This window comes from Moschus berezovskii, chromosome 13 (assembly GCF_049115385.1).
Source record: "Moschus berezovskii isolate FMDL1 chromosome 13, NW_MosBer_1.0, whole genome shotgun sequence".
Lineage (NCBI taxonomy): Eukaryota > Metazoa > Chordata > Mammalia > Artiodactyla > Moschidae > Moschus > Moschus berezovskii.
In genome coordinates, this window is record NC_142472.1 from 4,840,567 (window position 1) to 4,867,431 (window position 26,865).

At 42.4% G+C, this 26,865-nt stretch overlaps 1 protein-coding gene across 3 annotated transcripts; it reads left to right on the forward strand.

The window, feature by feature from the left end:
- Positions 1 to 14: 14 nt before the first annotated feature.
- Positions 15 to 26,184, forward strand: ARGLU1 (arginine and glutamate rich 1). 3 transcript variants are annotated; one of them, XM_055426663.2, is made up of 4 exons: positions 18 to 599; positions 9,501 to 9,726; positions 12,016 to 12,099; positions 25,339 to 26,184. In XM_055426663.2, exons 1-4 carry the CDS (start codon positions 253 to 255, stop codon positions 25,501 to 25,503), a joined length of 822 nt encoding a protein of 273 aa, XP_055282638.1. In that variant the 5' UTR covers positions 18 to 252; the 3' UTR covers positions 25,504 to 26,184. The 3 variants fall into 3 exon arrangements, 2 of the variants coding, with proteins under 2 accessions (XP_088698738.1, XP_055282638.1); XM_088842612.1 differs by lacking the exons at positions 12,016 to 12,099; positions 25,339 to 26,184 and adding an exon at positions 11,527 to 12,005 and having other exon boundaries at positions 15 to 599; XR_008686019.2 differs by lacking the exon at positions 25,339 to 26,184 and having other exon boundaries at positions 16 to 599; positions 9,501 to 11,584; positions 12,016 to 12,080.
- Positions 26,185 to 26,865: the final 681 nt, after the last annotated feature.

Genomic DNA, 26,865 nt, shown 5'->3' on the forward strand with positions numbered 1-26,865 from the left:
CATTGTGGGAGGGGCGGCCGGTGCGGCCGTGGCTGCCATCTTAGCAACTCCTGGCGTTGCGGCCTTGTCGCTGGAGGCGGCCTTCGCGGCGGCCCTCGGCCTCAGGGAGAGACGAGAGAGCCAGCTCGCTCACCAGCTTTTCTTCCCTCGGCCTCGACAGGCCTGCCGGCCCGCGTCCGGAGGCGGAGGCACGGGTAGCCCGGCACGTGCAGGGCCCGAAACCAGCGGTTAGTCACAGCGTCGCCCGGAAGGATGGGCCGGTCTCGGAGCCGGAGCTCGTCCCGCTCCAAGCACACCAAGAGCAGCAAGCACAACAAGAAGCGGAGCCGGTCCCGGTCGCGCTCTCGGGACAAGGAGCGCGTGCGGAAGCGCTCCAAGTCCCGGGAAAGTAAACGGAACCGGCGGCGGGAGTCGCGGTCCCGCTCGCGCTCCACCAACACGGCCGTGTCCCGGCGCGAGCGGGACCGGGAGCGCGCCTCGTCCCCGCCCGACCGCATCGACATCTTCGGGCGCACGGTGAGCAAGCGCAGCAGCCTGGACGAGAAGCAGAAGCGAGAGGAGGAGGAGAAGAAGGCAGAGTTCGAGCGGCAGCGGAAAATGTGAGCTTCCGCGCGGGGAACGGTGAGGGGAGTGGGGGTGACGGGGGGAGTGGTGGGGGGTGACGGGGGGAGTGGTGAGGGGAGACGGGGAGAGGGAGGTGATGAGGAGAGAAGGTGACGGGGGAGAGGGGGTGAGGGGGGAGAGGGGGTGACGGAGGGGTGAGGGGAGACGGGGAGAGGGAGGTGGTGAAGAGAGACGGGGTGACGGGGCGACTGGGGTGAGGAGAGAGGGGGTGAGAGGAGTGGGGGTGACGGGGGAGGGGTGAGGGGAGACGGGGTGGTGAGGGGAGACGGGGAGAGGGAGGTGGTGAAGAGAGACGGGGTGATGGGGCGACGGGGGTGAGGAGAGGGGGGAGAGGGGGTGACGGGGGAGGGGTGAGGAGAGACGAGGGGGTGACGGGGGAGGGGTGAGGAGAGACGGGGTGGTGAGGGGAGGAGGGGTGACGGAGGGGTGAGGGGAGAGGGAGGTGGTGAGGAGAGCCGGGGTGACGGGGGAAGGGGGTCAGTGAGAGGTGACGGGCGAGTGAGGGGCGGCGAGGAGACAGGCGATGGCCGGGGCCGGGGTGGGGGGAGGTGAAGGCGGTGAGAAGCGTCGCCGGAGCCGGGCCCCGAAAGGCGGGGGGTCGGGACCTAGTCGCGAGTTGGTTGGGAAGGAAGACGGCGGGCACCGGCCTGGGAGGGCTTGGAGGGGAGAACGCGTTTTGGCGCGAGAGGAGGCGGCGACGGCGCGAGTCCCGGAAGTGGGGGGTGCAGTTCCGAGCGGGCACGGAGCCGCGTCGGCCCCCGGGGCTGACGAGGGATGCGGGCCTCCATCGCGCAGGAGACGTAGGCCCCGAATTCTCGGGGTAAAGGAAAACACTCCGAAACCAGGCGTTGAACTTCCGCGTGTTCCTCCTGCTGAGTGATGTCGTGGTTGCTTTTCTCTTCTTGAGCCTCCTCTCTTTTTTTTTTTTTGAGGTATAAAAAGCAAAATGCACGAAGCTTAAGGACAGTACGATAGGTCTTGACGCGTGCATTCACCTGTGTAGCCACCATCCCGAGCAAAGGCGACGCCCTCCTTTTGCTGTGCTGTGCTTAGTCGCTCAGTAGTGTCCGATTCTGAGACCCCGTGGACTCTAGCCCGCCCGGCTCCTCTGTCCATGGGGGTTCTCCAGGCAAGAATACTGGAGTGGGCTGCCATGCTCTCCTCCAGGGGGTCTTCCCGACACAGGGACCGAACCCGTGTCTTCCACATTGCAGGCGAATTCTTTACGGTCTGAGCCACCAGGGAATTGTACTGTTTATTCGTTTTGCTGTGTAGTTCTCTGTGGCACATTTTGGCGCAAGCCTGTTGTTTCCCCTTGTGGGGTACTTGCTGTTGAGAAGACAGAATTGCTTTTACTTTTGCATTGATCCCATGTAGAAGAGGCATCTCTCGAGTTATCTTTTGATCTAAGACTAGGTGCACATAGTTCCAAGCTAATGAAATGACTTGGGATAATATGGTCTAATCTTGAAATTTTGGTTTTAAAGTGTAGGATTCTGTTTCGGTTCAAGATGCTCTGATGCTCTGAGTGTTCTTTCCCACCCAGAGTTCGACTTGCTGACTCTACCTGGTTAGCCAGCCGTCTTCCGTAGCTCTTGAGTACATGTTCGGAACGTGCCCCTGCGGCACGGCAGTTACTGAATGTTGAGCTTTCCCGAGCCAAGTTCTTCTTGTGCACTATTGGTGCACGGTTTTCACTCTCTCTGCAGTGTGGCTTGTTTCTAAAAGCAAATCATTCAGAGGTCGGGGAATGGAAAAGTAATACTACCGTGGAAGCATTACCTGAAGAGTCCCTTTGCTGTGTTCCTTTAAAACATGGCAGTGCTTTCATTTTTCCTTAGAAGTGTCAGTGATTGTATGAATACCAAGTACATGTAATTGTGTCGGAGGACATTGCGCTTACATAGAATCTAGTTTTGTAAAGTTGTAGCTCTCAAATAACTTATCAACATATGAGTATTTAAAAAAAATGAAGACATCTCTGAGATAATATTTACATGTGAAACCAAAGGATGCCTCCAAAGAGAAATGGTTTGACATTCACTAGAAAGCTCACTACTTACAGGAAGAGTATGTATGGGAGGAATAGTTAGAAGGGTTTAGGAAACTTCACACGGATAGCAGAGAAGAAATCCAGAGATGAAATGAGAAAATAGAGCAGTTATGTAGTTCCAAGTTGAGGAGGAGGAAGCACACTTCCATTAGCATGTATGAAGGGAGGAGGGGGCAGAACTAGCATCCATCTTACACGGAATTCCTGTGTGTCTTGCCGTTAGACTCTTTGTGACCCATGGACACTAGCCCACCGGCTCCTTTGTCGCATGAAATTCTCCAGGCGAGAATACTGGATGGATAGCCATTTCTTTTCCAGGGGATCTTCCTGACCGAGGGATTGAACCTGTGTATCTTGCAGTAGGCACTGCTTAATATGGTCTGATCATGCAGAGGAGACAATTGAAAGTTCTAGGTCAGCCGTAGGAATGGGCAGAAGTAGTTGTCTATCTACAAATTGTGTTGGTTAGCTCATTCAGCTAATACTTACAGAGCATTTGAGAAGTGCCAAGCACTATGCCAAGAGCTGTTATTCTGAAAGATGATTGACCTCCAGGATCTCAGTCTAGCTTGAAGATGGGTAGGTAGGTAGTAATACAGTGTGCTAAATTCCATGATAGTGATGTGACTGTCTTTTAATTTCATGGCTGCAATCAGCATCTGCAGTGATTTTGGAGCCCAAAAAAATAAAGTCTGACACTGTTTCCACTGTTTTTCCATCTATTTCCCATATAAAGATGCTTACTCCTTGGAAGGAAAGTTATGACCAACCTTGATAGTATATTAGAAAGCAGAGACATGACTTTGTCAACAAAGGTCCGTCTAGTCAAGGCTGTGGTTTTTCCCTTGGTCGTGTATGGATGTGAGAGTTGGACTATGAAGAAAGCTGATCGCCGAAGAATTGATGCTTTTGAACTGTGGTGTTGGAGAAGACTCTTGAGAGTCCCTTGTACCGCAAGGAGATCCAACCAGTCCGTTCTAAAGGAGATCAATCCTGGGTGTTCATTGGAAGGACTGATGCTAAAGCTGAAATTGCAATACTTTGGCCACTTCATGCGACGAGTTGACTCAGTGGAAAAGACTGATGCTGGGAAAGGTTGGGGGCGGGAGGAGAAGGGGACGACAGAGAATGAGATGGCTGGATGGCATCACCGACTCTGTGGACATGAGTTTGAGTGAACTCCGGGAGTTGATGATGGACAGGGAGGCCTGGCGTGCTGTGATTCATGGGGTCGTGAAGAGTCGGACACGGCTGAGCGACTGAACTGAACTGAACTGATGTGACTGTGAAAAGGAGGCATCCTGGACAGCTCAACACCTTAGTTCTCTTGAGGAATGAGTGGCAGATAAAGATTGGAGACTGTCAGACTCGCCATAGGAGGATACATGCATACCCAGGGAAGGAGTCTTCCCACCCCTGCCAGAATAAAGGGAGAGGAGCAGATGGTTTTAATGTGGAGTAAAGAGATGAATATGGATTTGAACATGAAATTCCATAAGTACGAAAGTCATGGAGTGACTGGAAAGGTGGATAACAGGCTGGGAATCATGGGAAGGATCTTGTAGGCTGAGTTATGGAGCTTGGATTTCATCATGGAAACCAGAAGGGTTTAAAGCAGGCAAATGGTGTGGGGTTGTTGGTTTGTTTGTTTTTAAACAGATCGACTGCTGTGTAGGATAAATTATAGTAAATACACATAGGAGTAGTGAAGGAGCAGTTGTTGAAATGGACAAAAGGGGCAGATTTAAGAAACAGAGCAAATAAAATTCGATGTGAAACGTAAGGGAAGTAAAGCATTATTCTAGGCTCTATTGTGGCCATTGCACCTCAGCTACCAGATCGTTAAGTCATGACACTGTGGGTCAGACTCAGGTAAAATGTCAGAAGCCTGGTGGATGGTGGAGGGGGAAAAAGGGAGTTTCCACTTGGCACTTCCAATGTAGGCACTAGATTTTAGATATAATGAGTTTATCCAAGCTTGATAGTGGGGGACTGAAACCTGAGAACCTTTGAGCTTAGATAGAGTGACCCAGGGAGAGTGTGGGGATGAGCGAGGGTCACAGGGATGTCTGTGTTTACCATTGGACAGAAAGAAAGGGCATGGTTGGGCAGTGAGTAAAGAAGGAGCAGAAGACACATTTGTCGCGTGTACCTTCTTCTTGTGAGAGGTCCAGTGTGAGTTGGAGAGAGACAACAAAATTAAAATTGATTGGGCTTTAGCAATTAGAAAGTCTCAGTAAGACTGGAAACCAGGCTGTTTTGCCATTTACACTTCTGAGACCTTGAATAAACTACCTACCTTTGAGCTTGATTTCTTAGCTGTAAAGTGGAAATACGTGTCTTGTTTATTTCGAAGGTTAGAAGTAGTGCATTTGGGGTACCTAGGTGATATTTGTCATGTATGCAGTGAGACTCAATAATGTTGTATTTGTAACTTACATACATGCAACCAGATTGAACCTGATGAATTTAAGAAGTGATCTTACAAATCATAATCTTAATACAATAAAAGGCAGACCTTAAAATTAAGAAATTCTTTTTCCCAATTTTGAGACTGATAAGTCATTCAGTGTTGCGCTCTCTCTCCGCTTCTGCATCCTTATCATTTTTCATGTTTTATTTTGAGATGCTTTATGCCTGTTGTAATAACTGTTGGGGAAAGAGTGACTGAAAATGACTTGTAACAAATCAGAATAATAGTGGCGTAGTAACCTTAGTGTTCAACTGCATGACGTCTTGAGCGCCTTCTAGAGTATCTGAAATGAACTGGGGCCTATCTAGTGATTCTGAGAATACTTGGGAGCTTATTGTGAGAGCAAATTCAGTGTGTTGGAACTGCATATCAGGGAGGGTAGGGCTTTGAGAAGAAATTTAGGGAGAAAGATCAGGCTGATGTTGAAAAGAATTTTGTCAATTTTTAACGTATTTTGTAGGTAAATTTTTGTGCATACCTGTGCCTTCCACATTTGTCTGGAGAAACAGTGCAGAGTAGTAGGTCATTACCTGTGGAGTAGATAGGTTGGGGGTCACCCCTCAGTCACCTGCTGTGCCTCAGAAGCCATCAGAGATGTACATGATGCTGTGGTGTATAAAGCTTTGGGCAGAGAAGTCAATACTGAGTAAATACTGTTTGCTAATATTATGAAGCAGTTCCTAGAATTATAGCTTCTTGCATTGAGTATGTACATTTTAAAGACTTAAAAATAATGTTGCTCAATACTCTGTGCAAAGTCCCACTCGAATTAATGGTGCTGTGTTGCTGGGCTTTTGCTGTTTGTTCTAGTGGTTGCCATTTTAAGGTTGATTGTGATCAGTGTTTTTAAAAGACCTGAGACAATAGAGAAAACTTGGTTTTGATTGACCCCTTTCATCAGTGTCACAGGTTCTTAACAAGGGGATGAATTTACCACAGGACTTTGAGGAAAAAGTAGAGAAAAGAATGACACTCTTATGACCAAAGTTTAACGAATGGGTATGCAGTGATTGTAGTGAAAGGTTTCATAAGATACTAATGATGAAATTGGGTTTTTTTTTTTTCTTTTCCTGAGAAAGTTTAGTGCCTCTTTTGAAAGTCAGCCTAACAGCTGCCTTATCAGTGATTATGATAATAAATTTGTCATCAGTAAAAATGAACTCAATTTTTTTTAAGAGCTATCCACCCATCCCACCCACCTTCAGCTGAGTGGTACAGGCAGGCTATGTTGTTCTAGGTTTTTTTCAGTTTTATACCATGTATCTTTGCTTTTGTGGGAAGACAGACAAAGAAGGGGATCCAGACACAAGAAAGGTGGAGTAAAGGGATACAGAGTCACGGTCAGGAGTCCAGGCTATGTAGTGCACAGTGGGTGGTTCAGTAGAGGCTTGTCCTGTCTCTCAGGTGCTTATTCCCCTGTGCTTGTGTCATTGAGTTTCTGGATTCACGTGTGTGGGGGAAGGGGAATTAAACAGTATTGGGCTTTTAACTTTTTCAGAACTGGATCTAGAAATTGATTAGTTTTTTCTGATTGCTGAAGTAGCAGTTTTAACCTTACCAAGAATAACAGTGATTATATCGTTGATAATCCTTGTAGGGGGCAGCTCTGCACTGGTGCCCCGACCTTGCCTGTCTCCTGGCAGGGCACAGCAGCAAGGCCTAATTACAGTCCGGGGTGGGGGTGCCTGTTCCTCCAGGAACAGAGATAAGCAGCCTTGTGAGAAAGTCCACTGGGCCATTTCCCATCTCCTGGTTTCAGTTAAGCTTGGCAGTTTCCGCTTGCCCTCCCCTCCAGACTGTGAAACTGCTGAGATGTAGTTATAGAGTTGACTCCTTAGCAGCAGCTACCTTTTGCCTACACTGCTTGTCGCCATGTGTGGCCTGACACTTAGCCCCTCTGGTTTGGTGTCCATCAGTGGGAGCAGAGACCCAGGGAACCAATACCATGCTGGTGTGGCTTTTGCTGTAAGTAATAACACTGAATTTATTTATGCTCATTTTGTGCTTACTGACCAAATCTGTGGAAATGTGGCCCCATCAGCCATTGTGCTGTATTGCTGTCATTTAGGGACTGTATGCTTGTCAGAAACACTAAGTATATATCAGATCTCTTCCACCTTTACCAAACTCCTTAGCAGCTTTTCCACTAATAACCTAACTCAAAGCCTTATTCCATTCTTTTCCCTCTTTACTACTTTGTGTGGAAAGTTTTAGTTGGAACTTGGTTTATAGTGTCCTTCTTTTAAGAGTTGAATTGTACCATTTTTGAAATTTAAAAATGAAATTTCTTCTAGACTTACACATTTATTAATTTTATAAGAACCAACTAACAAAAGAACGTGTGCAGGGTGTGTGAATACTTTTAAAACTTGGTGTTCTAAAAGCTTTCCAGTTTACCGAAATGGAGTGCTGTAATCCTCACACATCATACAGGTTCAACAGTTGTTAGCCTTGCTTGTTTCTTTTCATGTTTGTCTTTCTCTTTGGATGAAGTAGAGAAACAGCATGGTTATATTTGAAATGTAGTTTTGATTTGTATTGAAGTCACTGCCTGATTTCCTTTAGATATTCTGACCACTCATTTTTAGTGCTGAAGTAGATATCTGTTCTATTTTACTGAGGTGCTGTAGATGAAGGCTTATTGGAACTGCCTTAATACTATATTTTATTGAAACTTAAAAGAGGAAAAAGAGTACATGTTAGGCTTTCATGTTTTTCCTCCCAATTATAATCACCAATAATGTAATGTTGGGAAGAGATAGTTAAGAGACAAGCAACAGAATCTTCATAATGGTTATTTCAGATATCTGGACCCTAATAGAAATTAAGCTTTCTCAAGAAGCTACTATGTCCCTGGCAGAAATACATAGATATTATAAATGAAGAAACAGATATGAATCGGAATGTTAGATATGCTGGTGTTAGTATGGTATCACTGAATAAATAACAGGAGGTAAGAATGAAAAGCACCTTAGTGGAAATTGAATCACCCCCCGAAATAGTTGACTTGAAGTGGATTAGGATATTTAAAGGTCACTTAGAAACTATAGTCTTAACAGATAAATTGAATAACTTCATACATACATAGGAGTCATCAAAAGATAGAAAGTTTACAGATTTTGTTTAATTTTGTCGTTAAACAAAATTAAAATTTTGTTTAATTTTGAGAAAATTGAAGCATTAATAGATTGACCTCTTAGGATTTAGGTATACTTTCAGAGTCTTTTGCGTTCATTTCAGCACAGATTGTCTCTAATAATGCTGTTGAATAGAAACATAACATGAGCCAGATTAAAAAGAAACTAGTGAAATTAATTTTAGTATATTCTGTATCTTTATTTTTTTCTTTTTACTAATCTTCAGTTCAAACTGGATGCGTGTGACTAGTGGCTGTCATTGGAGATCACTGGTATAAAATGTGCAAGGTTTCCACCATGGTGCCTTGATAAATGTCAGTGTCTTCAGCACCGAATTTCGCCTTGAGTAAATAAGTTCATGTATCATATCTAAATGGGATTAGAATAATTAAGCAATATCATGCTTCATTGAACTTTTTCGTAGAAGTGATGATAAAAATGCATTTCATCCACTTCCCCATATCTGGAGAAGGAAATGGCAACCCACTGCAGTATTCTTACCTGGAGAATTCCACGGACAGAGGAGCCTGGTGGGCTACAGTCCCTGGGGCTGCAAAGAGTCACAACTGAGAGACCAGCACTCCCCATATCTGGTAGAGAGTTGAACTGACAGTCAATTAAGGAAAGAGCAGGTTCATTAAAGGGTAAAAGTTGTGAAGCTAAATAAGTCTGTTTTGTCTAAAAGCTGAAGTACTGTTGCTTTCGCATGTGAATCTCTTTGAATCTGTATTTATTCTCACCTTGCTTTTAGTGGGGGAGGAGGAATCAATTTAGCTGGTCTGAATTGCTTGCTGCATAAGTTTTTCCTAACTTTTCTGTAACTCATTGCTTAGATTAAATGGATTGGCAGATGAGCAAATCATATATTTAATAGTTTGTCCTTTCATTATAAAGCTGATAATGAAAGTAGATTTCCAGTTTCAGATTTATTCTGAGGTTCCTAAAGCTAAGGCATTAAGCTCTTTGTATATACTAGTCTTTTTGTATTTACTTTAGAAAGTGACAGAAGAAAAAACCATGCTCTTATATTTATTTGAATTTTGGTATCATTTAACCTCTTGGTTTCTATCTTTTCCTTGAATGTTACATGAGAATGAGTTGTAAACCTATAGAAATATATAATCGGACTCTGTTTTACAGACTTAGAACTAGTTCTGTTTCAACTCTTGGTTTATTATATTATCAAAATCACTTTTCCCACTTTGTTTGCTAGTCGGCAGCAGGAAATAGAAGAAAAACTCATCGAGGAAGAAACAGCGCGAAGAGTGGAAGAACTGGTGGCCAAAAGGGTAGAGGAAGAATTGGAGAAAAGGAAGGATGAAATTGAGCGAGAAGTTCTCCGAAGGGTGGAGGAAGCCAAGCGCATCATGGAAAAGCAGTTGCTCGAAGAACTCGAGCGACAGAGACAAGCTGAGCTTGCAGCACAAAAAGCCAGAGAGGTAACGCTCGGTCGTTGGGAAAGTAGAGACAGTCCATGGCAAAACTTTCAGTGTCGGTGTGCCTCCTGCTCAGTTCAGAAAGAGATGGAATACAGACTCATTCCTTTCTCGTCTAAACTTAACATTGCTGTGAAAGTTAATTTTTTAGCCTATTCAGATGTGCTGACTGATACTTAAAAGTTATTTCCATAAAACTATCCAAGGATACTTTTTGATTGAATGGAACTGGCTTACATATTTGAGAAGTGTTTGAAACTTTTGCCATGGCTGCAGGACTTACATTCTTCTTTGGGAGGGTGGGGGGGACAGGGAGTGGTAAAGGGGAAGGTTGATAATCCACCTGTGGCTGTGTGTTCTTCTTTTCTGTTCATCACTCTTACTGCCTAGACTGTGAGAGGCTTTGCCTTCAGTCAGATTAAAAAGAGCAGGGCCTAACATTGAGTGACAGCACCTGCTTTTGATAAATAGGTTTTCTTGTTCTTCTTTTTTTCTTTCTTTTATTCCTTGCCCCCTACCCCAAATCCTGCTTCAACACAATGGACTAATTCTAGCATTCTGATCATAAGGCCCTCCATTTTCCTAATGTGTTTCGAGGATCTTTTTAGGAAAAATGTCCAGATTATTCATCCACTTTTTTAGGATCTACTAACAACTCCTTTTTTCCTCTAGAGAGTTATGAAGGAACAGGTTGTCCTTGTCTGGAGTCAAGCTAAACACACGATTTGTTTTATCAGCAGCCGGAGCAGAAGTTGAAAATGTCTTTCTGTGAGACAGTAATTTGCTACTGAAGCTTTATGGCTTGTTTGCACTGATTACTCCAGGATCCTAAAACTTGCTGAAAGTCACTGAAACACTCGAGGCAAATTACTTTACAGCACTGAGTGTCCCTCAACGTAGTTGCATAATAACTGAATTCCATTGATGTATGCCATAGGAAAACCCATAGTTCTATTTTGTTGAACTTCAATGTTTTACTCAAAATAACGTGATTAATTGTCGTTTTTAATCTTGGCATTATTGTGGACAAGTTGACCTTATATTAAATCTCTGTTTTCCAGTAAGCGTAGTTTTTCAAATGCATTTTCCCTCGTGCTGTCTTTAACTAGATATACATGTCTATATTTAGTGGATGTCACAGCCTCTGCAATTGAGTATATGAAATTTTGATTAGTGCTTTTCATGATGAAGATACTATTGGAGTAATGGTGCTGTCTTGTAGCGAGTTATTAATCATAGGAAGATTTTTTTCTCTTCGTTTGCTTTTTGTTTCATATTAACAAAATTTTTTTTTTACACGGACACAACCCTCTTGACAGTCTTCCCAAATATTAAAATCATTTGAATATGTATGCTGTGATCTCAACACTGCCCAAACCATCAAGCAGTCTTCATATAGTTTGCATTATAAAATCTCATTAAATTCTCCAAGAAAAAATAAATTACAGAACTTTATTTCCTGACCATGCACCCCCTGGATTCCTGATTTTCAGTTCAGATTGTAGATGACAAGATAAGCTGCCTTTAGAAATTGTCAACAATTCTGAATGTTAAGTCCATTTTCCCCATGGAAGAAGCCCTTAGTTCCATGAAGTATGGATTACCATTTGTATTTTTCACTAACAGTAAATGTATTTTTCTTATTAATTGTTTGCCTTAGGAATGATGAATTACATTTTTTGTTCCTTCTTACCATAAACATCTGCATTCCTCAGCTCAGCCTTCCTTGTATGTTGTTTCTTTATAAATGGTTGAGCTGCTGATGCAGGTTTTGCCAAGCTAACAGTACAAATCATTTTAAAGAGGAAGCTGGCGCGTATGGCAGCCGAGGAGCACACTCTGCAGGACACTGGACAAGACAGTAAATATTCAACTTTTAATGCTGATTAAAGGAGTATAGGTAAAGAATACGTAGGTATACATAATTGGTGAGACAAATATTCACTTTATTTATCTTTTATATATTATTTTTTAATTTGGTAAATACTATCCAGTTTTGTAGTTGTCCTTGTTGATTTGTGTGATGTTAAAGTATTAGTAGTAACTGCCAGGAAACTGTCATTAGGGAGGGTGTAGTCGGTTGCTGTTTGGACTGGGAGGGATGATTGAAATTTAGTGCTAGAAACAAATGTTAGTGGCTGCACAGTTTATCATTTGTCAGACAGAAGGTAGCTATACAGCTGCCCTGTTAAGTCAGTTCAAAAAAGTTCAGAGGAAGATTAGTAAGTATTTATCAATTAAAAAAAAAAAACATTTTGTCTTTCTAACATCTTAACATGTCCTCCCCTTTAGGAGGAAGAACGTGCAAAACGTGAGGAGCTAGAGCGAATACTAGAAGAGAATAACCGAAAAATTGCAGAAGCACAAGCCAAACTGGTATGTATAAAGCACACGTGAAAAACCGTTCAGAGTTCTCAGGACTGTGCTAAGGAATTGGAGGCAGGAGTAGGGATAGTTCACTAGATTTTAGCTACTATCTCTAGAGGAATCTCTTTGGGGCAAGCCAGAAATTCTGGTTCATCTGGAGAAAATTCCAGAATTCACAGTAGTTTGGAACAGATTTTCTAGGGGAAATTGAACTATCCCTAATTTTTTTCTATCCTAACCTCATTCACATTTCTTCTCTACCTAAAACACAAAACCAGAAGTCTGAAGGTACTTACACCCACTAATATGCAATATTTCACTTGGCATAAGTTGCTGTTATCAACTACTAGACAGAATAAGTAGACAGTATTTGATAAAGTGTACCAGGTTAGAAAGTGTTTTGTGTTTTTCAAGTTTATAATCTAACAAGGAACAGAGACTTAAATAATGACATTATGAAATAGGCTTATGAAAGGAGATACAGTTTTTACATTTCAGTTATGTCAGCGTAAGAATACTAGAGTAAACTTTCTGAATCGAAAAGCTAATACACATAACTACTGTTTTTCTTTCCCATTCTGTATTTTAGTACTCCAGTTTTTTGTGTTTGCAGCATATAATAGCATTTAAAAGTAGATAAAGTTTTTGTTGTAGTAGGATTTTCCCACTTAAAAGTGTGAATGTATTTTGAAGCATACTCAGTATGATGAAAAAGAAAGCTAGAATTAAAGGAGTATAGATATAAATAAATCAAAAACAAGGATAGTCAGACATTAAAGCTTTCTTACACAGATGGCATACAGGAATTCTCTTCAAAGTAAGACTATAAATCAAAGATAGAACATATACTTAATGATGAATGGGCGTTAGTGGTGGTTCCTGCCCAGGAATGAAAACATGGCCCAAGGGGGACTTTTGATTGTAGACAAGTTTTGCATAGTTAGAAATGGTTGTGAACAGTATAGCCATGGGAAAACATTTGCCACTAAGTTACACTGTAGACTAGGGGGAAAGCAAGATGTAGGTTCCATTTAAGTGGTTTAGAAAAAACAAATTCTGTGACTGTGTTTATAAAGGCACAGAAAAAGATCTGGGAGTGTCTAAGCAATTTGAGTTTGAGCAAACTCCGAGAGATAGTGAAGGACAAGGAAGCCTGGCATGCTGCAGTTTGGGGTCGAAGAGTGGGACAAAGCAGTTAGAGGTGGATCCTTATGACCGGGTTGGGGGAGTGAGGGAAGACTGCGAATACTTGTTTATAAAGAATAAGAATGTGAAAGGTAAACCACCAGCAGTTGGTTCTAGAGCATGATCTTTTACGAGATATGTTCCCCACGTAAGAGCCAAACTCGAAATACTCTGAAGAACTTAATATCACTGTCCTGGTTAAAGTGAAAGCCATAAAAAAGGGGAAGACATTAAAGTCTGCTTAGGTAGAAAAGGCGCCATGAATGCGAAGGGGATGAGAAGTCAGTACGATGTATCACTGTGCTGATGAACAAGTGTGTGATTTTATTTTAATAATTCCACATAAGGACATCTCAGTACAAATAGAGAGTGTTAGTTGGAAGTGTGTCTCTTAGTTTTGCAAGTTGAGCTTTGAATGGTACATGCAGTATGGTTTGTAAGGCATGGATATTTGCAGAAGACAGGAGCAGTATAGTTTGGGTTGAAACACTGAAGCAAAATTACCCAACAGGTGAGGTGGGATTCCTTTTAGAACATGGTGTAAGAGGTTGGATAGTAAATGGGTTTGGGTTGTGGATGGCCTGAAACACTGGATGGTGACTCTGGAACTGTGTATATGCTGCCCAAGTCCTGATCCCCCTGACCTGGGCTGTCTGGGTGCCTAGGGACACCTCGGCCTCCGGTGTTCCTCTGGGAGTGTTTACCCACATGAACCATAAATTTAGAGCCTTCTGTTTGTCATTACTGGGAAAAGATGAGCACACATACTCTGGAGCAGCTTTTCAAGTGGTAGTAAAACTGGCCAGATTTTGTTTTTGTCTTCTAATCCTGGTTTGCCTCAGACCCCTACTTTTGCAAAACACAGTTAAGATGCATTATTAGAAAAATGAGATCAGAGGGCTGTAGGAGTTGCTGAAATGCTTACCGGCTTCTCTTCTGTGGGTCAGTGACAGTTTGCATGGTCTTTGGTCCCTGGACCATACTTAGACCAGCGCTGCTCCAGGGCAGTATTAATAGATGGTGTAATGATGCTACTGTTAGCTGCATGTTGCCAATGAAACTTGGGTGAAAAGAAAGGTATTGTACAGGGAAAGAAGCTTGAATTTGAGGAAAGTTGGTAAGAATTTGGACATAATTAGTCCATTTGCTTCTTGGGTTCAGTAAAGTTGCAAGTATAAGTTACTGTTCATGTTGGAAAAGATTAATTTTTATTTGGTTCTTTTGGTGAACATTTCCTTGCAGGGAAAGTAGAGTATCCTTTGTGTAGGAAGAGACAAAATGTATATTTTGCAAAACATATATTGCTGTTTCTTTAATTTTTGTTTCCTCTCCTCTTCCTCTGAACTTTGAGTACAGTTTTTTAATCTTTATACATGTTTACTAAGAAATGGGATTACCTGGTGGCTCAGTGGTAAGGAACTCGCCTGCTAACGCGGGAAACACAGGTTCAATCCCTGGGTCAGGAAGATCCTGGAGAAGGAAATGGCAACCCACTCAATATTCTTGCCTGGGAAATCCATCAGGGATAGAGGAGGCTGGCAGACTACAGTCCACGGGGCCACAAAGAATCAGACATTACTAGGGCATTCTACGTGGAATAAATTGAAAATCTTGTTAAAATTGTAGATATAATGTATAAAGAGCAATATGGAGATAAAAAGAGTCAAGTCTCTTAAAGACTTTAATGTATTAATTGTGGAGACAAGGACAGTTTCAAGAAAAGTCAACTAATAACTATGGCACTGCTTGGTAAGGGGTATGCAGTATGTGAGACAGCTGACATAATTGCCCTGAGAACCCTCCTGGAAGAGAGGCCCCTGATCTGGACCCTGATGGACAGTTAGGGTGCGGATGAGAGTGTGAGGGAATGAAGTGGCACGCGAGGGCCTGGAGGGAAGTGGAACTGGAGAAACAGCAGGAGCTGGGGGCTCTCTGGGAAGCACGGGGAGAGCGGTAACAGCTGTGGTAGTAAAACCACTTTGTGTGTAGCAGCTGTGTGGTGAGTGATGGGAGAGACTCCTGAAAACAAACCCCTCCTTAGTAGGGAGACAAAGAAACGGCCCTCTCTTTGCTTTTCTCTGATACTATATGCCACGAAGGTCTCTTCCTCCTGTCAAGGCCCAGTGCTGGCAGGGATGTCACAGGGACCCTTTGTGCAGAGTGCTGTCCTGGGAGTGGAAATGGGCAGGACCATTTTCAGTTCAGTTCAGTTGCTCAGTCCTTTCCGACTCTTCACGACCCCATGGATTGTATCCCACCAGGCTCCTCTGTCCATGGGCTTCTCCAGGCAAGAACTGGAGTGGGTTGCCATTTCCTTCTCCAGGGATCTTCCCGACCCAGGGATAGAACCTGTGTAATACAGGGAAAGTAGCTACATACACAACTTACATATATACTATGATTTTCCTAATTTGAAATGAACATTTGCACATTTAATAGAAAAATATGCCAAAGTACTGAGAATAGATATCTCTGATTGGTAGGCTTGTAAGTGATTTTATACTTTTCTCCAATTTCTACATTTTCCATAAGTAATACATGTCACCATTGTGATCATGTAAGAGTAACTAGTAAAGAAAGTAAACTTAGGCCACACTTAGACTGACTTTTAAGTAGGTCCTCGTGACGAAACCAGAGAGATAGACCCCAGTAATGTCTGTAATAAGGAACACATGAGCTAAGCGGCTGGGCTCTCATATGTGATAATCATGTTAAGTGGTCTAGACCAAGAGTAATTCTGCTTATTTCAATTCCAAGTTATCAAGATTACTTGACTTTATCTGTTCATAAGGAGACAAGAAAATATTAACTGACATAAACACTTGATTTATAAAATCAAATGAAGATTAATCAAAATGTGAATTGACTTGGCTTTTTGGCACATTGGGTCGAGTTCTTGGGTTAGTATTGTCTATGCACAACTATCATCAAATATTTGCAAGGCTGTTAGCACGATGAGATGGAGAAATTTAATTTTCTTCAGTGTTAATACTTAAAACTGTGCGAAAGTCTTCTTTGCACAGTTTTTTAATGATGTGTCTGGGAAGAGCCCAGATACTGTTCTGAAATGTATATAAATCTTACTTACTCAGAAAGGGAAACAAACTAAATTAAGGTGATAGGTGTTGGCATGGAATAAAATGTTCTAGGTGGTTATGTCAGTAGGAAAAATGGCCCTCAAACAGTTCCCTGAAATTGTAGATCGATCGTATGTTTCCTCTCTTTAATGTTCAGTTCAGTCGTGTCCTACTCTTCGCGACCCCATGAATCACAGCATGCCAGGCCTCCCTGTCCATCACCAAATCCCGGAGTTCACTCAGACTCATGTCCATCGAGTCGGTGATGCCATCCAGCCATCTCATTCTCTGTCGTCCCCTTCTCCTCCTGCCCCCAATCCTTTTCCCCTTTTTCCCTTATCGGATAGGGAAATTTCCCATGTTCATTGTGCTACGTGACAGTTGGTATCTCACCAGTTTGAGAGACTTAAAAAATAGTACCATTGTTTATATAAAATGTGTCCATATTCTTAGTTTAAAAGTAAACTAGATCTTACACTGCAGTTAGGAGAGACTCTAAAAAAGAGTTTTTGGAAAGATGCAGGAAAGCCCGTTTTTTTTAAAGTGTGTGTATATGTATGTTGTTGAAGTGCAGTTGATTTTCAGTGTTTCAGGTGCTCAGCAAGATGCTTCAGTTATACACATATATTATTTTTGAAGTTACTTTCCAAGTATAAGATATTGACTATAGTTCCCTATGTTATACACTAAAGCTTTGTTGCTGGTCACATATCTATTTTCTAGTTAGAAATTTAGCATTCTGTTCATACTAAGACAAGTGGAATAACAGTGTCGTGATTTTTTAGGCAAAAACTCAGAAGTTTTCTAAAATATGTATTATGCATACCATGCATGTGTACAAAAGCTTTTCAGCTATACTTGATAAAGCCTTGAAAAAGAACACAAGAGAAGAGAGGTGGAGAAATTGGAGAACAGACTAAATGAAATGGGAGTGCTGAGCATGAAACAGAAAAAATGAAACAAACTGGATAAAAGTGAAAGATCATCATATAGTCCAGTTGTTTAAATGTGACTGCTCGTTAGAAACATATCTCTATGTTTCATCACTTTAAATATATCATGCCATTCCCTTCTGGCCTGTAGAGTTTCTGTTGAGAAATCAGCTGATAGCCTGATGGGAGTTCCCTTGTATGTTTTTTGTCATTTTTCCCTTGTTGCTTTTAGTATTTTATCTCTGTCTTTAGTTTTTGTCAGTTTGATCACTGTGTGTCTGGTGTGAGACACCTCCTTGAGTTTATCTTAGGTCCTTTCTCTCTCCCTTCTCCTTCTGGGACCCTTGTAGTGCAAATGTTGGTGCGTTTAATTGTCCTCGGGTTGTCCAGAGGTCTTGTAGTCTGCCTTCATTTCTTTTCATTCTTTTCCTGTGTTCTGTTCGGCAGCAGTGATTTCCACCATTCTGTCCTCCTTTACCATTCTTCTGCCTCAGTTAACTCTGCTGTTAATTCTTTCTAGTGTATTATTCATCTCCGTTCTTCAGTTCTTCTGGTCTTTGGTAAACATTTCTTGCGTCTTCTCAATCTTTGTCTCCATTCTTTTTCTGAGATCCTGGATCATCTTCACTGTCATCATTCTGAATTCTTTGTCTGGAAGGTTGCCTGTGTCCACTTCATTAGTTGTTTTTCTGGGACTTTATCTTGTCCCTTCATCTGGGACATAACTTTCTTCTCTGTCATCATGATTAACTTTCTGTTATACAGTTTTTGTTTTAGCCACTGTGAGACTGTGCTTCTTCTTGCTGCTTCTGTCTACCTTCTGATGGAGGAGGCTAAGGGGCTTGTGTAAGCTTCCTAATGGGAGGAATGGGTGGTGGGAAAAACTGGGTCTTGCTCTGGTGGGCAGGACCTTGCTCAGTAAAGCCTTTATCTGATTATCTGCTGCTGGGTGTGTGTCAGGGGGAGGTGACCCAACCCTGGGGTCTCCAGGGCTCTGTGGTAGGGTTAATGGCAAACTCCCAGAGGGTTTACGCTATCGGGGACCTTCCAGTGCCCTGTCCCTGTGGTGAGCCCCTGGCGACCCGTGCCTCCACGGCAGGCCCTCCCACACTGGCAGGTAGTTTTGGTTCAGTCTCCTGTGGGGTCACTGCTGCTCTTTTCTAGGTCTCGGTGTGTGCAGAATTTTGTTTGTGCTCTCTGGGACTGGAGTCTTGTTTCCCTCAGTCTCCCGGGAGGCCTGTGATCAAATCCTGTTGGCTCCCAAGGCCAGATTCCCTGGGGATCCCCAGTCCCTTTGTCAGATCCCAGGCTGGGAAGCCTGATGTGGTTCAGAACCTTCACAACAGTGGGGGATCTTTTTTGGTGTTATTGTTCTCCGGTCTGTGGATCACCCACCTGGCAAGTACGGGGTTTGATTTTATCGTGATTGCGCCCCTCCTGCCATCTCACTGCGGCGTCTTTGTCTTTGGACATGGGGTGTCTTTTTTTGGTGGGTTCCAGTGTCCTGTCAATGGTTGTTCTGCAGCTAGTTAAAGTTTTGTTGCTCTCACAGGAGATGAGTGCACGTCCTTCTACTATGCCATCTTGAACCAGAAGCACTTTTTAATGTTTGTATAGTAGACTGAAAAATACCTCCAGCCCCCTAAAAAACGATATCCATGTTCTAATCCCCAAAACTTGGGAATGTTACCTTATATGACAGATACACAGTTTTACAGATACAAGTTCAGGTCTTGGGGTGGAAAGTCTATCCTGGATTATTACTATGCCCTGAATGCCTTCAGGCATTCACCAACTCATCACCAACTTCATAGATGGGAGTTTGAGTAAACTCTGAGAGTTGGTGATGGAGAGGGAGGCCTGGTGTGCCGCAGTCCATGGGGTCAGACACGACTGAGCAACTGAACTGAACTGAATGCCTTCACATGTGTACTTTCAAGAGGGAGCTAGAAGAGGTTTACCACAGAACACAGGAGATGGCCAGAGGAGAGAGGTTGAAAGATACGAGCCTTGCAGACACTAGTGCTGTGGTCAGAATGCAAGAAGGCGTCGCAGCCCCCAGGAGCGGGAAGAAGCTCGCCGTGGACTCCCCTAGAGCTTCCCGAGGGAGCACAGCCTGGACATCTCGATATGGGCCCAGTGATGCTGATTTTGGATTTCCAGCCCTCTGATGAACTTTGTGTTGTTTTGAGCCTACCTAGTTTATGGCAAGCCACTCCAGTACTCTTGCCTAGAAAATCCCATGGATGGAGGAGCCTGGTAGGCTGCAGTCCATGGGATCGCTATGAGTCGGACATGACTGAGCGACTTCACTTTCACTTTTCACTTTCACACATTGGAGAAGGAAATGGCAACCCACTCCAGTGTTCTTGCCTGGAGAATCCCAGGGACAGGGGAGCCTGGTAGGCTGCCGTCTATGGGATCGCACAGAGTCGGACACGACTGAAGTGACTTAGCAGCAGTTTGTGCTAACTTGTTACCTAAAAATGTGGGCATATTTTTGTAATTGGACCGTGGATAGAGGCTGGAAGAATTTTGAGGCACGTGATAGAAAATGCCTGGACTGCTTTTGAGAGACTCTAGGTAGGAATATGGACTTTCTAAAGTGCCTCTGTTTAGGGGTGGGAAGAAAATAAATAACGTGTTAATGGAAATTGGAGGCAAGGAATTCCTTATGGACATCTTGCTAATGCTGAAAAGGTGACGCGTGTGACTCACAGGTTACCTCAGCCATGTTAGCAGAAGCCAGGAGTAGATGAGATTATCCATGAAGGACCCACGGAAGAGCCTGTTGGCTCATGGCCAGATGTGCCTGGGAGATGAGCAGAAACACTGCCAACACGAACTGAGAGAGAAGACGCCATGGCAGGAGGCTTCAGACTGCACAGCAGATGAGACAGTGGCACGGAGTCAGGACGGAGCTGGGAGATCTGGCGGGAGGAGGGTGGCCCTGGAGCGTCAGCACCTTGATTCTGCCTGTGATCACTGCCTGCTGGATACATTTCTGTTTTAAGCTGTCCAGTTTGTAGTAATATGTTACAGTGGCTACCGGAAACTAACAGTTGGAAAGAGAATGGAGCATTTGTAATAGAGCTGAGTGTATGTAAGTTGACTAGTAACGACATGTTTATACATTTTAAGAGATGGGAAAACATGCTATGGCATCAAAGTTAAAGGTCAGTTTAAAAATCTTAATTTGAGATGGAATGGTGGGCAAGTTAGAATTTTCAGGAATTGAGAGGCTTGTTCCCACATGATAAGGTAGAAAACTGCTTTAATTATGTTGATGTATTCTGGGCAACAATTTTTTAAAAACTGTGAACATTAAATGTATTGACATTGTGCGGTGTGGTGTGAAGGACAGAGGCTATAGAAACAAGAAAGCCACTGAGGTCAGTGAAAAGGTGGGCACTTGATAAGGTGGAAATAGAAATAGTAAAGAGAGAATAGCTGAACTTGGTGAGTGATGTGGGTGTGCAGAGGGAGGAAGAAGAGGAAAGGGAAGAGAAGGAAGTCTGCTGTAGGAACCAGGAAGGCCCGGTGTGATCACGCTAAGAGCCAGGGGTCACCAGGCATTGAAGGGAAAAAATCACAAAAGGAATGCTTATTGAACAAGACAAGCAAAAGAACTGAGTAAAAGAATTTAGGGCACAGAATTAAAAGAAGTGCATCTAGAAGAGTACAGTTTCTTTTATGTGAAATTTTAAGACATGAATGACAGAATCCTGAAAGTCAGCTCTCTTTTTTGGCAGTAACGTCGAACAGTCTCTCCAAACATCTGGAAGGCAGTGGTTTCTGTACCCAGTGTTTCATACCATGCTCAATTACCAGGCAGTTCTTGAAGCACTTGTTTGTACTTTAGGTAAAATGAGGAGAGAGGAGATGTTATCTCGAGTATGTTTGTTATAAAGGTAGCAAAGGGGAATTAACCTGAGGAGAAAGGGGACTAGAGGGAGCGTGGTTCCGCCTTCTCTGTAGATGAGTGGCTACTGGTACAGTGATGGCATATATCCTCAGAAGGTGTCCGTCAGCGTGCCTGACTTGCCGTGGGCACCTGGGGGGAAGAGGGTGTTACTTTTTCCAAGCCAACCCCCCTGCTTTGTTTTTGGCCTTGTACATGAATAACATAAAGTAGTTTGCTAAGGGTCAAAACTAATTACATCAGATTTTCTTTTTAATATTTTTTACTCATTTTTTTTTTATCTAAAATGGGACCTGTATTTTACATGTTAATGGAGGAAAGGGTGTGTTAAAATTGCAAGATGGCAGAGTGAAACATATGCTTTGGAACGTTAAAATGCAGAAATTCACATTTCCAAGTTAGGGGCATGATTCCTAATGGTAATATTTTTTTATTTTCTCCCATCATTCCTGTTATCACTCCTGATACATATTTTGTAAAAATTCATATGTATTCCAAGTAGACAGTGATGGTTTTCAGTATCAGTATTTGCTAAAGAAACTGCTGCTAAGAACCTTGATCCAGAATTGCAGACAGTGCAAGGACAATGCTTAGAAAAGAGTTAATTTTTAAAAAGGTACTAGAGCCTCTGGGTAAAGAGGGACAGGGAAACAGAAGATCCTGGGAGAGGGCCTAGGTAGACCCTTCTATTATGGCAGTATACGCTGCTTTTGTGTATTTCATCTCAGCAATTCTTTTGAATGGGGTGAGGGTTGAAAACCTTTTTGAGACCAAGCAGGGCCCTGGGTGCAGTGCCCGGGAACCCTGGCCCACGTCATCGGTGTTGACCTTTCTCTTCTGCCTCCATGGTGTAAGAGAACTTGGTGCTGCCCATTGGTATGAGCGCTCCTGTGTGTGCCTGCCCCTCATTTGGAATACTGCTTTCTTGTGCGTGTTGGAAGCGAAGAGGGGAGAGGAATAGTGTATACTTGCCAGCAAACTGGATCGTGAGAAACAGGGCAGCAGGTCAGTTAGCTGAGAGGCCTGCAAGGCTTCAGAGGAACACCTTTCCAGTCAGCTGTGGAGTCCCACCACACGCTGATGCTCAGGCAGGTTTCCGTCTCTTGAAATCCACTGCATTCAAATGAGAGAAGACTGGTTTTTCTCAACTAACCTTTTTTTAATATAACATTTACTTTATTGTCTAGGTTTATCAATTTACCAACATACTCGTTAACTTGCAATTGAAAAGGACTTTGTAATTTTATCAGTTCAACATAGTTTTCTTATTTTAGAGCTAAAATAATGGTTTTTCTTCTTTGGTAACTGTACTTAGGTTTCATTTTTTCTTTGGCTTAAAGGATAGTTTCTAGCATTTATAAAGTATTGTACTTTACAGTGTGCTCTCATAATTATCTTATTTCATCTTGTAATTACCATATGATATAATTACTCGGTGATCATTTCATTGTTATTGTCATTGCTATTAGAGTCATTCTTTATATATAAGGGTCAAAAAAAATTAAGATTTCCCCAAGATTATTGAAGTAGTGAATCTTAAAAACCAACTTTTATGCATGTCAAATTCTTCTGTGTTTTACAAAAGCTTGGAATGTTTTACAAATAGGGAGCCTTCCCTAATATATTAAAATTGTTAAAAAACTTATTTCAGGTCACATTTTGGAATACATGTTCTTTACACAAAGACACTTATTTCTGCACCATTTGAAAATGTGTGTTTCATTACTGTTTATTTTTTTCTTACAGTTTTGTTGAGATATAATTGACTTACAGCACTGTATAGGTTAGTGTATAGCCTAAACATTTGACTTACGAAATGATTACCATGATAAGTTTAGGGAAAACCCATCTTTTTTTTTTTTTTGCCAAAAGGTATGCTTAGTTTAAAGCCGTAATAGAGCAAAACTGTGAGTGTGTGTGCACAGAAAAAGGAAGGATGTGCTTCAGGTGCGGCGACGGCCCCATGCTTTGCCAGCACTGGGATAGCACTTCAGTGGTTAGTGTCATCCCAGCTCAATTATGCTTCCCCGCTGCATAGACACTGTCATCTCCTGTATTTGTAGACTTTATGAAAATGAACCTTTTCTTTTTCTTCACTCAAATCTGAAGTTAATTTCAGTACAGTTGGAATAGATTTTTCTGTCTGTGAAGGAAGTTGCTTTTTAAATCTCGTTTAATTTTTTTGATTAGGTAAGAGCACACGATTCTGGATTTAACAGCTAGACAGTATTTTCTTTTATAGGGTTTTTCCAGTCTTTTATAAGTCATGTTGCAATAAATTTGTTCAATTTTGCATGTTTGCAAGTATATTTATAGAATAAAACTGGTAGAAAATGAAATTGCTGGATATAAAAGTGCTGTGAAAATGTAGTTTGGGGTAGATAGTGCCAAAGTGCTTTTCATAAATTTCTCAAGTGGGTTGTTGAGGTTGTGATATAAAATCCTTCAGTCCCCAGGGCTCTTTCTAATATGCTTTCCTTGAGGCTGAGTTGGAACTTCAGGGATGTCTGTGTTGCTGCGTTTCCGAAGCGTAGGCGCGCACCCAGAGTCTTTGCCACACCTTGATTCAGCTCATGTGCCGTGCCCTGACCGTCTAGAAAGCAGTTTCAGGAGAATAACGGAGGTGAAAGCAATGAATTTTTGACTTTGGAAATAAAAAGGCATTCAGATGACGCAGTGAATATTTTACGATCAAGGTCAAATAGGGAAAAAAGGACAACTCAGTGATAACTGAGATTCAGAAGTCAAGGGTTAGAGCAGGTTTTCTAAACCTTGGCACTGTTAAACTTCGGAGTTAGACACTTGTTTGTTGTGGGGGCTGTCCTGTGCCTTGTTGGGTGTTTGGCAGTCTGTTCTCTCCCCATGAGATGCCAGCAGCCACCCCCCAGTCGTGATGACTCAAGTCACCACCACACACTGCCTGATGTCCCCTGGGGGAGAGTGGACTGGAGTTGCACCTAGTTGAGAGTTTAAGGAAGTGGATATGGTATCTTTAGAGAGAAGAGCGAGTTGAGGAGGAAGGAGCTGGTGAGAATGGCCTGAATTTTCTTGGTGCAGAGAGGAAATCATCTGTAGAGAACACAGGAAGTTGGTTGCTTGAGACTGAAGGAGTTGAAGGCATTGTAGGAATTAATTTTATTAGTGTCTATTGAAATTAGCCAGGGAAGCCCAAGAATACTGGGTAGCCTATCCCTTCTCTAGGGGATCTTCCTGACACAGGAGATACACCTTCATTAAAGGTTTAAAGATAAACCTGGTTAATTTTCTTGAAATTGGACTGCAAGGAGATGAAACCAGTCCATCCTAAAGGAAATCAGTCCTGACTATTCATTGGGAGGACTGATGCTGAAGCTGAAACTACCAATACTCGGGCCAACTGATGAGAAGAACTGACTCGTTGAAAAAGCCCCTGATGCTGGGAGAGACTGAGGGCGGGAGACGGGGACAACAGAGGGTGAGATGTCTGGATGGCATCACCGACTCGATGGACATGAGTTTGAGCAAGCTCCGGGAGTTGGTGAAGGACAGGGAGGCCTTGCATGCTGCAGTCCATGGGATTGCAAAGAGTCAGATGTGACTGAGCGACTGAACTGATGGAAATTAGCGTTTTATAGTCAGCCAAATCAGAAAGGTTTCGTTATTTTTCTCTCCAGAAAAAAGTTTATTATTCTTTGGTTGTCAATATGACAGTATGATGTAGCACCATTGAGGATTTTTGTATGCGTTTCTGATGACAAATTTAGTTAAACAAATTGGTAGATTACTCCCTAGAATTCATGCCTCGATTGGTAATTGACAGTCTGGTTACTAAAATGATAGATAAAAATAGGTAATAGGACAGAATGTATACTGAGCTCAAGGCATGATTATAGAAACTTCGTTTCATCTTCACAACATTCACGTGCTTTCCTAACAATTTGTTCATATATTTTTCATAAAAAACAATATCGGAAAATGTTGGAATAATTTCTAAGGAGTTCTTTTTGACTTCCTCAATATTTTTCCCTGATACCGTCTATGTCATCTTAGGCAAGGTTTTTTTAAACATATACTTTGTATACCCCTTTTGATTAATTTGTCAGAATATTACAAATAAAACATAAGATTCTAATGTTTTACTTTTAACTTACAGGCTGAAGAACAGTTGAGAATTGTTGAAGAACAAAGAAAGATTCATGAGGAAAGGATGAAACTAGAACAAGAGCGACAGCGTCAACAAAAAGAAGAACAAAAAATTATCCTGGGCAAGGGGAAGTCCAGGCCGAAACTGTCCTTCTCGTTAAAGACCCAGGATTAGACTGCAAACTCTGAACTTTTTACAAAGAAATATGGAAAAACTTTGTATGGTAGCTTCATGTTGAAGTGGTTTTTTTGTTTTGTTTTTGTTTTTTTAATTTGGAAAATCTGGAAAGTTAGCTTGTTTTAATAGGGGCTATGCTCTACAGTTCCTCCCCCCCTCCCCCCCCCCCGCCCAACCCCCTCTTAATGTCCATTAAGTCAGATCCTTATCAGATCACTGTTACCTTCTAAAAAGCGATCTATTTTTCACCTGTTAGACTCCGGGTTAGTGGTCTGAGAAACAGATCACTACTTTGTAAACTATGGATGGTCTGATAAGGTTTTTACTGACCCACTGACTTTAGAGTTACACTCTGTTTACTACATCATAATGCTGGTTTTGCTGACTTTTTATTTTTTTATATATTTATAAAAAAAGAAAAAGTTGGTGATTGCGTTGGAAGCCCCAGGGCGTCCCTGGGCCTTGGTGGCGCGCTGTTACCCAGTGTCTCACGACACCGCAGCTCTTAAGTGTTCCTGACACAGGTAAGGAAACAGCTGGTCCGCTCTGGTACAGAATGCACGCACAGTTCAGTGTTGTCTCTGCTCACCTGGTTTTTATTTCATTGACAGACTCAAACCAGCATTCCCCACTGTGTAAATAAATGATTTTGCTGAATAAAGTAAAGTCTTAAATTCATACGTTGAAGCAATTTTTTTTAAAGTTCTGTTAAGTCTTAAAGAGGGTGGTTTACTTTTTGATGTCAACAATCGAGAAATCCTAGGACTATGCTATATATTTCTTCTAGCTTATAGTTTTAACATAGGATTTATACGTACTTTAAATATACTTGAGAATTAGTATTTAATAGGCTATTTTTACAAATACCTAATTTATGCTGACACAAGAAATTATGGCAGCAGTATTACCTTTAAGAAAGATTAAGCACCCAGAAAAAGATTTAAATTCTTGATCCTGCACCTCTATTTTAGGATAATAAGTATTATCACCACAAATTATACTTAATAAAGACTAGAAAAATGCTTCTAAAAATGTACAGTATCTTAAATTATTTTCACAGTGGGCCATCAGAAAGAACTTAGCTCTGTTCTTTTACAAAAGGCTAATAAGGTGGTCAGTGGAGAAGGAAATGGCAAACCACTCCAGTGTTCTTGCCTGGAGAATCCCAGGGCCGGGGGACCCTGGTGGGCTGATGTCTGTGGGGTCGCGCAGAGTCGGACACGACTGAAGCGACTTGGCAGCAGCAGCAGCAGCAAGGTGGTCAGATCACCCTCATTGGAGGGTACCTGCATGTTTATTTTTGGGAAAACACGTTTCATTGTTTTTGCATGTGGTATCTTATAAATGACTTTTATACAC

Excerpts from the sequence above, each read along its gene's own strand:
- ARGLU1 (XM_055426663.2), top strand. The coding sequence starts at position 253 with ATGGGCCGGTCTCGGAGCCGGAGCTCGTCCCGCTCCAAGCACACCAAG. Across the intron at positions 600-9,500 it reads TTCGAGCGGCAGCGGAAAAT|TCGGCAGCAGGAAATAGAAG; the intron begins GTGAGCTTCCGC and ends TTTGTTTGCTAG. Across the intron at positions 9,727-12,015 it reads CAGCACAAAAAGCCAGAGAG|GAGGAAGAACGTGCAAAACG; the intron begins GTAACGCTCGGT and ends CCTCCCCTTTAG.